This window comes from Melitaea cinxia, chromosome 19, assembly GCF_905220565.1.
Source record: "Melitaea cinxia chromosome 19, ilMelCinx1.1, whole genome shotgun sequence".
NCBI classification, from domain to species: Eukaryota; Metazoa; Arthropoda; class Insecta; order Lepidoptera; family Nymphalidae; genus Melitaea; species Melitaea cinxia.
In genome coordinates this window covers 2,961,280-2,980,056 of record NC_059412.1, presented here as the reverse complement: position 1 = coordinate 2,980,056, position 18,777 = coordinate 2,961,280, and the positions used below count along the sequence as shown (strand labels likewise).

The following is an 18,777-nucleotide window of genomic DNA, read 5'->3' as shown; positions in this document are numbered from 1 at the left end:
CTTTGCTTTTGTTTTTTTATTTTTCACCAAAATGTTCTTACACAATTCCGTTGCAAGCAATAGGATTATTTTATTAAGTTCTGTACGGATAGCACTGTCACTATATACTTGTACATCCATTTTGGCCGAGAGCCTGATGCCAAATAGCACGTCTGTCCGTACGTTTGCTTTGAGCATGCCTATTTAGGAGTATGCTTTAAATCAAGCACACTTATTTCTGGCAAATGTGAACAGTTTGCAGAGCATGCTAATTTTAAGCAAGCTTATTAGCATGCTTTTTTTGAGCACGTCTGTCAGTACCTTAAATCTTTATTAAATGTGATAAAAAAAGACCCTTGAACCAAAAGAAATTGAAAGCATCATAAAAACGAATATTGTGCATATTCATGAGCACTTTAATTATGCTATTTAATAACAAAAATGTAAGGTATAGGGCGCTTTTAGTGTCACGCGGATTTGCTCACGCACGCGGGATTGGACCGCATGCGTAGCATCCGCAAAGAACAATTTCATATAGGTATCTATTGTAAAGCGTGATAAACGCACGCGGGACGCGGGGCGCTGTGCGGGGCGTCACCCCGGTGCGGGGTATCCGCATGCGTAAGCGCTGCCTACAACTTCAGTGCCCATTTTAGAGTCGAGCGGGGCGCACGCGCCGTATTGTACTACCGAAATGAAAATCGATACAGAACGAGTAATCATTGAAGTTCATCTGCGGCCCGTTTTGTGGGATAAACGCAATGAATTATACAAAAACAGGGACGCGAGGGAGGCTGCATGGAGAGATATTTTGAAGGAATTGGCACCTAACTACGAAAATTTGAGCGAAGAGGAAAGAAAAGAGGCGGGTATGTGTTTGGTTCATTATTTTATTTATACAAGCATCATTACTTTATTAATATAAGCATAATTATTTAATTCACAAATAACATCAAAAACCTTCTAAAACCTTTTGAGTTTAGTTAATTAATTATATATCGGTGTTGCCAGGAGACTTTTCCTTCATTGATAAAGTAATCTGCAAATATATCTCTGATATTACTTGCCGACGTATTACTACTTTCAGTCTGCTGCCTGGGTAGTGGTCCCGTAAAACCATTTGTGACAAATGTATGGCTGACCTTGTAGCCATCCCGTTTCCTTATGAAATTGTGAAGTACACATGCCGTCTTGACTATTAATTGTGCTAGATCTAACTTGACATTCATGGATCTGTGAAATATTCTAAATTTATTTGACATAATTCCAAAAGTGCATTCTATGTACCTTCTAGCTCTGGACAGACGGTAATTAAATATTTTCTTTTTGTAAGGTAAATTATCACGAGCATAAGGCCGCATCACATGTGATGATAAACCAAATGCCTCGTCTCCCACTATCACGAACGGCAACTTTGCTCTTACACTAGATGGATAAGCTACTTCGGGGCAAATAATAGGCAACTCTTGCGGGTCAGGGATACCCAACGTGTTACTTTCCAGTTTCGTATACAATTGAGTCCTTCTAAAGATGGTTGAATCGGCGTTGCTTCCACTGGTACCGGCATTAATATATGTAAAATTATAATCAGCATCACACATTGCGAGGAGCACTACAGAATAATATTTCTTATAATTAAAATATAGTGATCCACTGTGCGGCGGCCGAATCACTCTTATATGTTTTCCATCAATTGCACCCAAGCAATTAGGAAAATTTGTATATGTGAGAAATCCCTCTGCGATTTCTTTCCATTTGATCCCATTAAGCTGTGGAATACATTCAGACTTTAGTTCAATCCATATTATGTAACAAACTTGTCTTACTATTTCGCTAATTGTTGCAATTCCAATCACATAGGAATAGTGTAGATCAGTGAATGTATTACCAGTTGCCAAATATCTGAAAACAAAAACAATATATTAATAATATGATAACATAATATATTAATAATGCTGACATCAGACATAAGACAGCATGCACCGCTCGAATTTTACTTCAGAAGAAAAATAAATACCCTTACGCCTTTCGTCCACTGCCAGCTAAACTAAGTTAGTTTAGCTTAGCTCGAATAGTTGAGCCAGTTTTTCATACATGTGCGTCCACCGCAAACTATGCCAGCTAAGCTACGTGAAATGCCCCAGCTAAGTGGAACTAACTTAGTTGTGCGGCCGATCCGTAACTAACTGAGCTAAACTAAGCGCCTCTCACCCCCTTGCCTTACCCCTCTGACGCCTGTCGATAGTGTTGTTCGAACGTGTTTGTACAGTGAGCGTTCGTGGGCGGTTGGTAAAACACGTATTTAGCAGCATGGAGGTGTTTATTGAATATGTTAAGCAGTATCCTGTGTTGTATAATCCAGAGGATAAAGACTACCGTGACACAAATAAAAAAGACGGTTTATGGAAGAGGATAGTGGATGAAATGAAAAACCCGAACATATCAGACAGTAAGTTTAATTTATATTGTTATTGTTAAAATAATTACAAAAGGATTCTCTTACATGAAATGCTTCTCTTGTTGTTCGTACATTGTCATGTAGTTGTCCCACTGATCGTAAAACTGATCCGTCTTCAGCACTTGCTCCATCAAAAGCTGTTATTGTTTGATTAGTTGAAAGATAATTGTGTAGCACGCAAGCAGCTTTTGTTATTAAATCAACTGATTCTACTTTACACTCCAATGGCCGACGAAATATCCGAAATCGCATTGACAAAATACCAAAGGCATTTTCTACCACATTTCGCGCTCTGCTGAGACGATAATTAAAGTTCCTTTTTTCTCTACTGTTACGACATGCGCTTTGTGGGTATGGTCTCATAAAATGTTTTCGTAAAGGAAATGCCTGGTCACCTATAAATACGTAAGGTATTGCAGTACCACCTTCTAGTAAAGGCTGATCACTAGGCAAATTTAATTCGTTATTTTGTAACCTTCGTCCAAATGCACTGTCAGAAAAAATACCACCATCACTAAATCTGCCCATGGAACCAATATCTATTATAATAAACTTCTTGTTTGCATCAACAACTGCGAGTAATACTACAGAATGGAAATGTTTATAATTAAAATACTGAGAACCTGAATGAGGTGGGCATTTTATGGATATATGCTTGCCGTCGACTGCTCCAATACAGTTGGGGAATTGCCATTTCAGCATAAAATTTTCAGCAATTTCTTTCCATTCTCTTTCAGTCGGCAAACACATGTATATTGGTTGTAAATGATTCCAAACTGCTTGGCAGACGTTTTCTACAATCCTAGAAACTGATCTGTCACCCACTCTATAATTGTATCCAATTGTTTTGTAGGAGTCCCCTGTTGCCAAAAACCTGCAAAAGGCAACACTTTTTAATGAATGCATATATGTACATACTTTATTGCACTATAAAATTACAGTTAAAATGATTATAAATTTAAATTAAGAAAGTTAACCCTAACCTTTTTTATTACTGTTTCAGTTAAAACGGCAAAAAACGAATGGAAAAAATTACGTGATGGGCATCGAGAATCAATAAAAAGAATTAAAAGCTCAACAAGTGGCCAAGCTGCATCATCAACAAACACTTGGAAATATGCCAGTCTACTTGAATTTTTATTGCCTTATATGAAAAACCGCCCAAGAAGTGGTAACGTAAATGAAAGCCAGAATAATAAAACAAACAATACAATGGAAGCTGGTAATGCAAGTGAAAGCCAGGATATTACAGTTTCACATACTGAGATACAGGAAAATACTGATCATGTTTCTAACACTGAATCTATACCATCTACATCTCACAGCTCATTGTCTGAACAAAGGCAAAGAAAGAGGAAGAACGATGAATCTTTACATGTTTTACTGAGAGAAATTGATGAAGATTATGAAAAGCGTCGCCGTGAGATAAAAGAGAAAGAGACAGCTGAAAGGGAATCAAGAAGACATCCTTTAAAACTGTTTTTTGACAGTATGAGCGAAACAGCCATAAAGTTTCCAGAGTGGTTGCAAAGGGACATTAAAAGGAAAATCTTTACCATAATGTCTGAAGCGGAAGATAAGTATGACAATTATTTATATGGAAGTCAGTTCCCATATGGATATTCAACATCTTCTGCTCAATCTACTCCACGCTCCCAAGACACTCCAGTCTCCCAAGATAATCCATACTTCCAAGATACTCAAAACAACGAAGGCACTCCATTCACCGATACTACTTTCAATTGATATCTTTATCCCTCCCTAATTTCTTATAATTCTCTCAACCTAATTTTCAATAAATATACCAAAGTAACTGAATCTGTTTAATTTTAATCTTGATACACTTACCTCAAACAAATAGCCAATCTTTCTTCTGGCGATATAGCTTTTCGAAAATTAGTATCAATCTTAGCAATATCCTTGGCAATAATTGTAAGTAACTCATCAAACTGTTGTCTAGATACACGATAGTACATCTTAAAATTTTCGTCGTCAAGTTCATTAAACAAAGTGTTAAATTCGCTGCTTGTTTTCCAGGACTGAATGTGTTGACTTATCCAGTATCTATGTTTCCGTTTTTTCTTCATAAAATAAGCAATAATCAATCTTCTTCTCCTATGACGATAGTCCTCCTCTAAAGTCTCGTCATTGCTCGTGTCGTCTTCCATATCACATCTGGTTAACTCGACGTTCTAGCACAAACTGGCCATCACTAACGTAGTTTTAGCTTATTTATTGGTGGACGGACGACGTAGTTCTAGTTTAGCTGAGCTTAGTTCACTGAGCTTAGTTCTTTATTAGTTTAGCTGGCGGTGGACGATCGGCTTTAAGGTGAAAGGGCACGGAAGTAGCTAGCGCTAGAAGTTTTTAATTCGTTTTAACTACAGTACTATAGCTACGTTAGATTTCTATGATTTGCCGAAAATTTTATCATAGGGGGGTATTTATGCAGTTATGATTTCATATGAAAAGTTCGAAGTATAGTTATGTATCTCATATCTGCTAAAAGTGGCCACTTTTAGCAGATTTGAGACACATAACTATGCTGTAAATATTTTATAAGAAATCTTCTCTGTATAAATTAACCCCTATGGTAAAATTTCCGGCAAATGAAAGGAATCTAATAAATATATATAATATAATATAATGAAATATCGTTTATTTCAGGCAATATTTACATTACAAGATGTCCTCCTTCATGAAGGTTGACAGATGCAAATAAAGCAAATTTTTGTTAAAACAAATTAAAAACTTACAGCGCTAGTGACTTCCGGAAGTTTTCACCTTAATTTTGATGATGGCAAATTTTACTGTAACAAATAAACAAATTGCCCGATTCAATCCGGTGTTTTTCCAAAAATCCTTAAATGAAGTTCTAATTATTTTTGTAAAAAATGAATTATTTCGTCGATGTCTGCGCCGCGCCGCCCCGGCCGCGCCGTCTGCGTCTAGTATAAGATTCACTTTGCGCTATCGTTCGCGGCGAAATTGACCGGCCTGCGCCAGCCCGCCGTTTGCGTTGCGCCTAAGGGTACTTTTCCTTCAACTGCGGCCTTATTTTTCCACTCTGTATAGGTATATATATATTGCTTGATTTATCTAATGCTTCATGAGACAGTGTAAAGTTGACAACATGTGTGAATTAAGGAGGGCCTTTAATCGAATGCAGTTAAATTTCCAACTAATATCAGATTTGTACACACGGCCACAGATCAAGCTTCCCAAAACCAGTATAAACAGGACTCATGCGTTGTTTATTATCGTAGACGACTCGGCGCCCGGCGAGGCCCTAGCAAGTTCCGTTTATTGGTACTGGTTTTGGGTAACTTGATCTGAAACTGTGTGTACTTTTGCCACTTACTTATTATATTTTGTCATTTCAGACAAGAAAATACAACAACGCTGGCGAACAGCAAGGGACACTTACCAGAAAGACAAGATATCTGAAAAAAATCAGCCATCCGGCTCTGGGAGTAAGAAGAAGAAGAAGAAATATTCTTACTATGACATTTTGACTTTCTTAGACAGTACAACGGAAACTGCTGGAGAAGAGTCACTCTGTGAAGAAATGTCTGAACAAAGTAATTTAGAAACACCTAATGAGTCCACGCAACCAGATACTTCACGTCAAGAAAGTTCTCACCCAACATCAAAACAAAAACAAGTAAAATCTAAAAAGCAAGCACCATCTGAATTTGAGGCACAGTTATTAGAATGCTTAAAGTCTAATCAACTGGAGCTAGAAAGTGAGGATTTGGCTTTCTTTCAGTCTCTGCAGCCTTCATTAAAAAGATTCACTAGATATCAAAAACTAATGTTCAGAACAAAAGTTTTAAATATAGTTATGGAAATGGAAAGTCAAACACAACCTGCATACTACAGTCCCATACCTACAACAAGTTCTAGTGCTTTTACTGAGCTTGACAGTTTGTCACCGATAAATCAAGATTACCAAACCAATAGTATAATCCAGGATACTTCGAGTCTTAACGACAATGCTATTAGTTCTGCTGCAGTGAATGACAATGAAACTCTTATTTCGACTGAAAGCGGCCTGTTTAATATCACGTCTTATGACGTAATTTATACCCCAGCAACAACATCATCTACAGGCGAAAGTAATGTCAACGCTCAGGATACAAATTTACAAAGAAATGAATGATGTAAAATTTGATTTTTTAATTTATGAATAAAACTCTTTTTATTAAAATGAGTACGATTAACTTTTTTTCTCCAGTTTCTCTCTAATTGTTTGTTTAGTCATATGAGTGCGGTTGTACACACGGCACAGATCAAGTTACTCAAATCCAGTATAAGCGGGACTCCGACGGGTTACCTAAGTATGATAATACGCAAGGCGCGAGTTCCATTTATGCTGGTTTTGGGTAACTTGATCTGTGGCCATGTGTACTTTATCAGATAAAAAAAAGGATTGTGTATGTAGGTTGAACGTACCAATCCCAAACCAATTAAGGACTTTTTTTGACTTTAAATTACTGTCATGTGCAAACCTATAACTTTTATCTATATTATAATAAGTAGCGTGTGATGAAAGGTAGGAATGATTCCACTTTAATGGCGACATTTTATGAGTGAAATAATCTTATTTAATGAAATTTCAACATGAAATTGAATGAAATTATGAACAATGAAATTTCAGAGTACATGACAAAATTTTTTTTTTGTACATGTAAATTTACACATGACAGTAATTTGAAGTCAAAAAACGTTTATCCTACCTGTTCAAATCCCTTTCCACTAAATCATAGCAGGAAATTAAATATTTAAAATTTAAAACTTACCTTAATGTAATAGCGAGCCTCTCAATCGGTTGTATTGTAATCCTTCGTAAACTGCTTTTTTGTAGCTTATTCTCAATTTTACACAACAGTTCATCAAAAGAACGAATGGACATTCGAAAGTAATTTTTAAATTTACGTTCATTATTTTGTAGTTTTCCAAAGCGTGTAAGAAACGCCCCAGCAAGAAGCCTATTTTCAAGAAAGGGATCAACATGTACTCTTGTCTTCTTGTTTCGTCGTTTGTAAAGTATGTAAGCGACACATATTCTTCTGACATTGATCATTTTTGAACACGTCTATACCGTTACGCAGCCCGTAGAAAACTGAAACTCATGCTGCGTATGATCCGCAGCGTGAAATTTTACGCATGCGGTCCAATCCCGCGTGCGTGAGCAAATCCGCGTGACACTAAAAGCGCCAATAGTGAAGAATTGAAATATTTTGCTTTAACTTTGCACTTCTACAGCCCAAAAGCGTATCTTTTTTTAAGAAAACATGTTTGTCTGCCTCATCCAACTACATTGAAAAGACTATTGGCTACACGTGACTGTAGTGTTGGATTCATACAGGAGGTTATCATATTCTTAAAAGAAACTGCAGCCAAGGACAACTCTCTTAAAAATGTAATCCTTATTTTTTATTCTATGGCAATTAGAACAGAACTAAGATACGATTAAAAAACAGATAAATATTGAGGTTATGTAGATTATGGAGGAATTCTACCAAATGACTCTGAAACCTTAGCTTCTGAGGTTCTTGTTTTCATGATTACATCTTACACAAATAGATTTAAATGTCCTATTGCTAATTTTTTTATCAACAAAATATCAGCTGAGCTAGGATGTTATCAGAAGCAAATATTACTGTAAGATACTTAAGGTACTTACATTTATTTCAAACCTTATGAGAATTTGGATTGCAGGTTCACATTACCTGAAATGACGACAAGTTTTAAGCACCCGACAAAAGACTGTCAAATACACTGCATTTTAAATGCCCCCATATGCTCAAGCTATCCAGAAACGTTTTTGCAGAACCAAATATGACTTTTGCGAAAGGTTACATAAAATTCAATTTTATAAAACAATTACATGCAATACAAGAGGAAGGGCGCAAATTAGCGAACAAACTTAGTAGTAATCACGTTGGTTTTTCTGGTAAAAAGATGAATGTGAAATTGGCAGCACAAGTGTTGAGCAATTCAGTTGCCGATGCAATTGAATTCTTAGCGAAAAGTGGCGATAAGCGTTTTGAAGGAAGCGAAGCTACTGTTGAGTATATTCGAGTTTTGGATAGAGTATTTGATATATTTAATTCAAAAAATCTCTTTGGTAAAGGCTTTAGTCACCATTACGTTTGGAAAACAATGAAATTTGGATGAATGCTCTCACCAAAACTAGAAACTATTTAATGGATTTAAAAATCAATGAGACAAATATCCTTGAACACCGACGTAAAACTCCTGCTCTTGGATTTATTATTAATACATTTAACTCTGCAAACTTGTGTCTTGATTTACTAAAAGATAGTACAAATGTAATGAAGTACTTTTTAACATATAAATCTTCGCAGGATAATCTAGAAATATTTTTTCTTGCGTTATAAGTTGTGGTGTCTTAAACGATAACCCGAGTTCGCTTCAATTTCGATACATGTTGCAAAAACTTTTATTTCGCAATAGTGTGGAACCTAGTATTAACGCTAATTGTGGTACTGAGGATGATTTTGAAATAGCTCCGGCTTTGGAATTTAGACATCGCAAACGAGCAATTATCGAAAATGCCGAGGCTAGCAAAGACGAACAACTCGGTTTACGTTTTATCTAGACAATGAACAATTTTCATATTACAAAAACAATGTACTCTACATGACTGGATGCTGTGCAAAAAAAAAATATCCGAAATATTAAGTTGTAAACATTGTCTTGCTGCCTTATTTATTAATAAGGAACATGATGATCATGACTATGATCACTCTATTGATGTGTGCAAGGTTTTATCCTTCACGTCATTCATAGACAGAGGAAAATTGAAATACGTTTCCAAAGGAGAACGGTCACGCCCCATAGGAAAAAAAACCCAGACCCGACAGAAACGAGACATATCTCAGTTTTTTTGTTATTGTTCATATAGTTAAAATATATTTTTTTTTTATATTCGAAATCAATGGCTAACACCAAAATATTGCCTTATGTTTTTGTTCAGGTGATACACAAAAAAAAAAATACAAAATGACTTTTTATTTACAAAATTAACATGTTCAGGAATCTCTTCTATCGCCATGTGTAGTAAATGCCATAGGCAAATGCGGGCAAGATTTGGTACATAAAAGTGGTAATAGCTAAGGAGTTGTACCTTTACCGAATTAGGCACTTGACGCAGAGAACTGTTGTTGCAGTTGTCAATTAAACATCGCCGGGCCGTATTAGAGGCGCGTCTAACTCCTTGCACATTTACGGTAGCAGTTGGTGGGGCCGGAGCAGGTGTAGCTTGTCGCTCTTGATTAATTGCAGCATCGATTCTATGCCGACATGAGTGGCAAATCGACCGAGTTCCATCAAAAGCTATCTGTAACAAAACATAAACACAAAACATTAAAACAAACTTATCCATCCTCCCGCTTGCTCGCACTGTCTCGCTTACTCACTCGGCACGTTTGAACCTGCACTGTTTCGACACACGGCCATATGATTGTCGTGACGTCGACTTTCTACGATCCATTGTATCCGAATTGTAGTCTCAATAGAACTGAACTGTCTGTGCTAATTTCAAAACATGTGTCAATATCATTGTCTCGACCGAGAACAATTTTACTGTCTCGCCTGTCCACTCGGAATGTGTGATCAATGCATAACTAACATAGTTACCTAACTATCAATATTTTACAATTCAACAAGCTTTTGTATTGTGAAAGGCTCTTATTAAAAATAAGTATCGAAAACGAAATACATACTTCACCACCAACGATGCTTAACAGTTGTTCTAAGAAATCTCTTGAGTTTCCAGTAATCGTTCATTAGGACGTATGAACGACGACGACGTAGTGTACGTTCACACGCAGCACAATTATTAATATCGTCAGCCATATCGACGAACCACTCACAATGCAAAAATCAAGTCCAGTAAAGAGAAAGCCAAAAATCTACGAAAAAATGTTATCTTGAAAACAAAAACACCCAAATCTCAACACAGAATGCGAAGGACTGCGCCGGCCGTGGCCGATACTGCGTTGCGTCAGCGCACGCCTACCCCTCCCCGCTCCGCGCCATTGTTGTTTTATTGAAAGAGTGAGATCGCTTGATTGGTTGCTGTCACCACCGGGCTATCTGAGCCATAGCATGCAGGCGTAACCGTTTTTATACATATAACTCCTATTATGCAATAAATCATCGAATATGACGATTTTAATGAATCCTAAGTTGGTTGTTGCACTAGAAGGTTAAAAAATTACATAATCCAGCTGCATTTCCAGGTCACCTAGATACATCTCATAGCTATTGTATCGTCATTTAGTTACATACATTTACAAATTTTGTAGATAAATAGGCATTTTGTATTATTTTTTTCTGTATCGCCTGAACAAAAACATAAGGCAATATTTTGGTGTTAGCCATTGATTTCGAATATAAAAAATATATATTTTAACTATATGAACAATAACAAAAAAACTGAGCTATGTCTCGTTTCTGTTGGGTCTGGGTCACAGATGACCGTTCTCCTTTGTTTTTGAAATCATTCTGTAGACAGAAAAAATATTCAAATATATAGCTCAGAGTCATTAAAAAATGTAAATAAAATTATATTATAGTATTTGTTTTGCAAAACTTTTATTGTATTCTGAGAAATTATTTTGATCCGCCACATCCCGTTCAATCATTTCAATGTGAAGATTCACACGAAATGCAACTTATTAAAAGCATTGCGTCTCATTATCTTACCGACCGCATGATGAGCCACGGTAAAACGCAAACATTAAAAATTATAGGTCACAAATCAACTTTAAGAAAGAAATTGCATAAAACTGTTTTATTTAGTTAATGTGTGAACCTGACTGTAATTATATCTACCAAATAAATATTTATAAAATCTCCATAATGTATTTTACTTTAACTGATCCATTCCTTAAATAATAATTTTTTATGACATTAAATTAGTGGTTACTAGCGATACCCTTGCGAATAATTCGCACTAAATAAGTAAAATAATAATCATACGTGAGTTGATTTCAAATTGAACAAAAAATTTACCGACCGTCAATCATGTTGACGTTGTTTCAAAATTAAAGCCGTCATATATATAATTTTAATAATTAATTAATTTACAAAATCAAAAGCAATAATAAATTTTTTAGTTTTTGATGCCGGTAGAGCAAGCAATTATCTATAAAATGAAATATAATTTATGTTTTATTGATAGGTTTTTTCTTAAAAGGGTGTAGCATATATTTTTGATAGCACGTAGTTTCGTTCCTGCTGATGTATAATAGCACAGTTATGCCTTAGCGTTGCTATTTACTTTTTCTAGGCGACTGATTTAATTTTTTGGAATACCCTCGTATCGTATTACGTTGCGGTTCACCTTAGGGGGTAGTTGAGTCGCGACGCTCTGGGTTTGCTGTATATAAGCCTCAGGGCGAGTGTTTGCGGCCTTTTTTGGGTTGAATTCTCTCGCCGTCTTAAGATCTGAGTGCAATTTATTGTGGGTGTGTCATTGTAGTTTCTTATGGTATAAGCTTTGCATTAATGTAAGTTGATTTTGTGAGTTTTTGAAAAAGAAGATTAAGATTCTGTAGGATTTTTTTTTACTCTCTCTCTTGTTGTCTCGTGTTAGGAATTGTGGGTGACTCTCTGGCCCAACGAACAATTTTGTAACACGTAGCACTGGCGCCCAACGTAAATTCTCTAATATTTAAAATTATTTGTTTGTCGGTGAATTATTTTAATTGTTTTATTTTGTAGGATATCGCATTGGCACTCAATTTTTTTTTCTTATTCCTGGCAAGTGGTTTTCTCTGGGTATGGAAAGGGTCTTGTCCTTGTGTCTTTGTGTGTTTGGTGTTTTGTGAATTGTGTTAAATTATTACTTTTCATTTTTATTAATTAAATTTGATTACTGTTTCGTTTAGGTTGTGTATTTATGTATATTAGTATGTTTAATATTAAAAAGTTTTTATTTGAATTTAAAAGATTTGTCCAAGCGTAGCCACGGTTTTTGCATTGTTAATCGTTCCTTGCTAAAAATTTTCAGTTACCTAATTTTTGTATTAATTATTTCTTGCTCAATAATTTTTTGCCGTAACTAAATTTTTTTTGACTACCCTCTATTAACGAATATTTTTGCTTACTTTGTTCTTCTTTGTTACATTTTAACATTAATTTAAATCGAACTTTTTTTTGTACTTTTTGTTTCGTTTAAATTTTATTATTGTGCTACGATGACTCACTTAATAAAATTCGTATCCCTGCCTAAGGCTGAGTTAGAATATGAGGTGATTGTTCGGAATGAGGAGCCAGCTGCCACGGTTTTAGCTTTACGTAAACAAATATTACAATTATCGGAATTGTTACCGTCAGAGGACATTTTGGTCAGTCTGTTGGTTATTATAACCGATTTGGGCGGTATTAGTGACACTTTGATAAAAGTGAAATCAATTATTAATTCTAATCCGAATTTTAATAGTTAATTGAGGGCAGAGAATTTGTTGGCTCATTTGTATCATAGGATTGGCAGATTGGATGAGGATAAGGTTAAGAAGAATAGGGACATTTACGATTTGTGTGTTGATCAATTTAATAATTATTGTGGGGTAGTTAATAAATTAAAATCGTCTAATAAATCTCCATTTCTTACAGTTTCTTCGTTATCATCTAGTAATCCCTTGAATGTAAGGGTTCATTGTGATCATAACAGTTTAGGTGATTTAAGTAAAATTAAATTCGACGGTACATCTTGCGTACGCTCTTTTATACGCCGGGTTACGGAACATTGTATTATTCATCGCATTGCGGATGACAAAGTTTTATCTTTTGCGTTACAGCTGTTTGTTGGCGATGCTTTAAAATGGTATAGGAGTGTGTGTGCTGGGGTTTCAGATTGGCAAGTAGGTTTAGAATGTTTTGGGACTTCGATAATTTAGATTTTGATTACAAATTATTAAGGGAAATTCAAAATAAAACACAGGAGGTGAATGAGTCTATTGTAATTTATTTGGCTGTTATGGATGAAATGTTTAACAGATTGACTAGTCCTCCTGAGGAAAAATTTAAATTAGAAATTTTATTACACAACGTTAGACCTTGTTACGCAGGGATGTTAGCGTCATCGGATATAACGTCAATTGATCGAGCTTAGGAATGTGTGTCGTAATTATGAGAATGTTGAAAGTAGACTTTTAGATTTTCACGAACCACAGAATGTCTCGGATGATTTAGTTGCACCTGATTTAGCTTATAATACTGGCGTTAAAAACGTTTTTAAAAGTTCATTTAAAAAATTTAATTATTCGAATAATTTTAATAATCAGGGGTATTTTAATAAAAATAATCGTTTTAATTTTAATCGTTTTGTTCCTTCAGCGCATAAATTCTCTCGTCAATTTTCGTCTCCTACTAACTCGTCTCACAATAATTCTCATACATCATTGCCGTCTCAGCGTAAACATTCGTTGCCTAGTAATAATAGCAATAGTAAAATTCAGCCGAGCATTAATTCCATCGGTGATCGCGCGTCGAATCGTACTGTTTATTGTCAACGTTGTAAATCGTTTTCTCACTCTTATGCGGATTGGTTTAAGGATCGGAATGTTGTGTTTTGTTTTGGTTGCGGAGAGCCTAATGTTAAGCGTCCCGATTGTGTTAAATGTAAATCGAAATATAATAATGGGGTTAAAGATTAAAAAAACGAGTAAGTTGGAACCGAGTTAAAACTAGTAATAATATTAATTTTTCTAAATCTGATTGGAATTCTTGGCTTGAAACAATTTCAATTTATTTTTTATCGTATAAATTAAACTCGGTTCTGTGTAATGATAATTGTATTGAAAATAGGCCTTATGCTGTTAGACATATAGATGACATTAAGTTGTCGGGTCTCTTAGACACTGGTGCGTCTATATCAATTTTGGGGGGTAATTTTTATAAGGATTTCTTACAACGAGGTTATACTCTTTTTAAAGATAATATTATTTCTACGGTTGTGGCTAACGGGAACAAGTTGTTTTCTCTTGGTTACTTGTGTTTACCGGTTGCGTTCGAAAATCAACTTAATTTTATAAATTTTTTTGTTTTTCCGGAAATTAATTCAGATATCATTTTAGGCATTGACTTTTGGAAAATATTCAAAATTTGTCCGAAATATATTAATTCAGTTAGTTTTAAACAAGAATCTATTTTGTGCAATAATTCGGATGACGTCATTACGGGTTATGAACATTTACATAGCGATCAGCGTTCAATTGTTGATAGCATTATTAATCAGTTTCGTTCTGTTTCTTTTGAGCGGAATGGTTTAGGGTTGACTACCGTGGTTACTCATAGAATTGATACGGGGGATGCTGTTCCCATTAAGCAACGATATTATCGGATGTCTCCTGAGAAACAACGAATTCTTTCGGAGGAGGTTGATAAGATGAAATTTATCCTTGCTATTCACTTTTACAAAAAGCGAAAAAGGAGTGTTATCCCGCCGAAGAAAGCATAAAAGTTACTGAAACTAGCTTTGAAGTGGAACTTCAAGCTTTGCTGGACCATAAGGCTTTGCGACTACTTCAGTATTTAAAAGAAGTGACTGAAACATTATCAGAGTTTGAGAAACAACATCTTACCTTAATATCAAAATGGGGCTGTGATGGATCTAGTCAGACACAGTTTAAGCAGACATTTGCCAACACTGGCGACGATGATGCCGATATATTTTTAAGTTCTATTGTACCTGTGAGAATGGTTGTTTCTATTAATGGAGAGACAAGAAAAATTGTATGGCAAAATCCAGTGCCTTCTTCAGTGAGATTCTGTAGTCCTATCCGGGCTCGGTTCATTCACGAAACAAAGGATATCACAAAGGAAGAAATCACTTATATTGAAGAACAAGAACAAGGAATCTCAAAGAAACAACTGGTATGAAAGATTCCGTTAAAATAAATCACACCATTTTGCTCACAATGGTCGATGGAAAGGTGTGCAATGCCGCGACTGATACGGTTTCAACGATGAGATGCTATATATGTGGACAGAAATCTAAGGACTTCAACAAACTTGAAAAAAGTAATTTTTGTGAAGAGTCTCTGAAATTCGGACTCCATTCTGCACGCGAGAATTCGTTTCTTCGAGCTATTGTTGCACCAGGCGTACAAAGCGCCCTTACAGAAGTGGCAAGCCCGAACGGCAGAAGACAAACATGTTTTGAAAGAAACAAAACAAAAAATACAGTAAAGCTTCAAAGAAGAAATGGGCCTTCTTGTTGACATACCCAAAGTCGGTTACGGCAATAGTAACGACGGAAATACGTCGAGAAGATTTTTTGACAATCCTGAATGCTCATCTCGGATTACTGGAATAAATATAGATTTAATAAAAAGGTTCCAAATCATTCTTGAAGTGATATCAAGCGGATATAATATTGCTACTGCGAAATTTGATGACTTTGCTCACACAACTGCAAAACTGTACGTGGAACTGTATGTTTGGCATCCCATGTCACCTACAGTTCACAAGATTCTGATGCATCATCATCATCATTACAGCCTATACAGTCCACTGCTGGACATAGGCCTCCACAAGTTTACGCCAAAAATAACGTGAACTCATGTGTTTTGCCCATAGTCACCACGCTGGGCAGGCGGTTGGTGACCGCAGTACTGGCTTCGTCCCACCGAGGACGCTGCTGCCCGTCTTCGGCCTGTGTATTTCAAAGCCAGCAGTTGGATGGTTATCCCGCCATCGGTCGGCTTCTTAAGTTCCAAGGTGGTTGTGGAACCTTGTCATCCCTTAGTCGCCTCTTACGACACCCACGGGAAGAGAGGGGGTGGCTAAATTCTTTAGTGCCGTAGCCACACAGCACTGATGGATGGCGCTCAAGTAATATCAAGTCACATTGTACCTATCGGACAGCTATCAGAGGAGGCTGCTGAAGCCCGGAACAAACATTTCCGTAAATATCGCGTAGACTGCAAGAAAATTTTCAAGAGTGGACTGCAACAGAGATATTTTAAATAGGTTGTTGCTGACATCTAATCCCTTCATCAGCTGCAACAGAATAAAACGGAACACACTGAATTGTGACAGTTCCGACGACGAAGATGATGAGGACCAAATCACCTGTGAACTCGGAGACAGTGATTCTGATTGATTCGGTCTTCTCATGATTATTCTCTTGAAAACAAATCCTGTTTTAAGAGTTAATACTCTCTTAAATTTGTAACTTTTTTTAATAGTTTTTCTTTTTAAATAAATGTCTAATTATGATGAATTATTGACTTTTATTTCATAAAATAGTAAAATAAAATATAAAATAATGTTGTCTGGTTTTTTATGTGAAATACTCCTATGTGCGACGTCCCACACTGCGTTTGCCAAGACGCGGTCTCCACTCCAGGACCCGTCTACTCTAACGGCCATCGGTCCTGCGACACAGATGACCAGCCCACAGCCACTTCAACTTGCTAATTCTGTGGGCTACGTCGGTTACTTTTGTTTTCTCGCGGATAGTCTCATTTTTAATCCTATCTTTGAGAGAAACTCCAAGCATAGCCCGTTCCATTGCACGTTGAGCGACTTTAAGCTTGTGGACCAGTCCCTGCGTCCTGTGTCCACGTCTCGGCTGCGTACAAGGGGCGGCTGAAAAGTTCTGAGCTTAGAGCATTAAGAGTCTAGATAAAAATCTAAATAAAATTTATTTTTCAATATAGTCCCCCTGGACTTCAATGCACCTTTGACATCTTTTATAGAGGGCTTGTATACCTGATAAAAAGTAAGCCGCGTCTTTGGCTAGAAAATGTTCATTAACGGCCACCTTTATCTCTTCATCATCCCCAAATCTTCGTCCCCGTAAGTCTTTTTTGAAATTTTTAAATAAAAAATAATCGCTAGGTGCCAGATCTGGACTATAGGGAGGGTGATTTACTTCATCGAAGCCAGTTTCTCGCAAGGCTTGCCTCGCAATGCGCGCCGTGTGAACCGGCGCGTTGTCTTGCAAAACAAAATTCCTTTGCTGATTTTACCTCTTCTTTTTTCGACAATGGCTTCGCGAACTTTTTTTAAAAGCCCAGCATAATACTCTGCATTCATTGTAGTTTTTTTTGGAAGGTAATCTATGAGCAAAACTTCTTCGCAATCCCAAAAAATGGTGGCTATGAGTTTGGAGGCCGATTTTTCCACCTTGAACTTCTTCTGCAGTCTTTCCCCCATCTCTATCCGCTGCATTGACTCCTGTTTTGATTCTGGGTCATATTGTCGGATCCACGTTTCATCAACGGTGACAATACGAGTGTAAATTTCTTCCAAATTATCCTTGCACAAGTCTAAAAACTCTTCAGAAGTTTCAACGCGCCGCTGCTTGTCAAGTGGCGTGAGCATTTTTGGCACCCAACGCGCACTGACTTTATTCATATGCAAATGATTGTACATAATATCTCCAACTCGTTCCTTACTAAAGCCAAGCTCTTCTGCTATCTGCCACAATTTTATTCGGCGATCGTCCAGTACATTTTTTTTACTTTTTCGATGTTTTCATCGGTGACTGCGGTGTTCGGCCGACCCGAGCGGAGGTCATCTTCCAGAGTCTCTCTGCCTTATTGAAATAGGCTTGTCCATCGTTTAACCATGGCTGACGACGGTCCAGATTCTCCGTATACACTAGAAGTTTTTTCAAATATTTCTTTTGCTGTTTTCCCCTTTTTAACGAGAAATTTGATGACGGCGCGATGCTCAAACTTCGTTAAGTGCAATTATGACTCAGACATGGTGATGTTTACGGTTCAATTACTCAAAGCGTAATGAAGCTAATGATTTTTTTTTTCGAAATGTCAGTTGCTGTTGGCCTTTACAGCGTCACCGGTGAGAGGGGCCGGGCACTTAGGCAACCGGCCGCGAAGGAAGATGTGTGCCCTTTTCGGCGGGCACGGGGGTGACGTTCGTCCTAAGGGTGTCTCCTAGCGAGATCGCACCTCGGCTTAGAACGTCGCCGGGATGGAGGAGGCGCTATGCGGAGCGCTGCGGCGAGTTGTGGACGGTCGATGCGCCTAGGCGTATCCGAGCCGTCCTAACGCGGGGGACCTCGTCTTCGCCGGCGAAGGCGGTGCGTGAGTGTTCTGTGTGTGGGTGTGTTACCTACGAGAGGGGCGTTGGCTGCGGTTATCCTATCGTCGGGATCTGTCAAGACGTGTTTAGGACGTCTAAGTCTCGTCTGTACGTTTCCTCTACCTACGTAGGAGCAGGCCTCTGCTACAAGAGGGTTGGGGTGTCGGATTGCTGTCTCAAAAAACCTTGAAGAAAGCTTTTTGAGATGCTTGGCGATTGAATCGATCCCAAAGTCCTTATGGAGG

At 37.1% G+C, this 18,777-nt stretch overlaps 1 protein-coding gene and 1 long non-coding RNA gene across 2 annotated transcripts; one reads left to right on the top strand and one right to left on the bottom strand.

Moving 5' to 3' along the window:
- Window positions 1-440: 440 nt before the first annotated feature.
- On the top strand, window positions 441-6,599 carry LOC123663057. Its single transcript, XM_045597797.1, has 2 exons — window positions 441-848; window positions 5,821-6,599. Exons 1-2 carry the CDS (start codon window positions 674-676, stop codon window positions 6,597-6,599), a joined length of 954 nt encoding a protein of 317 aa, XP_045453753.1. The 5' UTR covers window positions 441-673.
- A 2,861-nt stretch (window positions 6,600-9,460) lies between these two features.
- On the bottom strand, window positions 9,461-10,504 carry LOC123662619. The gene is made up of 2 exons (XR_006744524.1): window positions 10,192-10,504; window positions 9,461-9,806 (listed from the first exon to the last, which is right to left on the bottom strand). It is a non-coding gene; the product is annotated as an uncharacterized LOC123662619 (long non-coding RNA).
- Between the last annotated feature and the right edge of the window lie 8,273 nt (window positions 10,505-18,777).

Coding starts and splice junctions, on each gene's coding strand:
- LOC123663057 (XM_045597797.1), top strand. CDS start 674: ATGAAAATCGATACAGAACGAGTAATCATTGAAGTTCATCTGCGGCCC. Junction 849..5,820: donor AGAGGAAAGAAAAGAGGCGG/GTATGTGTTTGG, acceptor TTGTCATTTCAG/ACAAGAAAATACAACAACGC.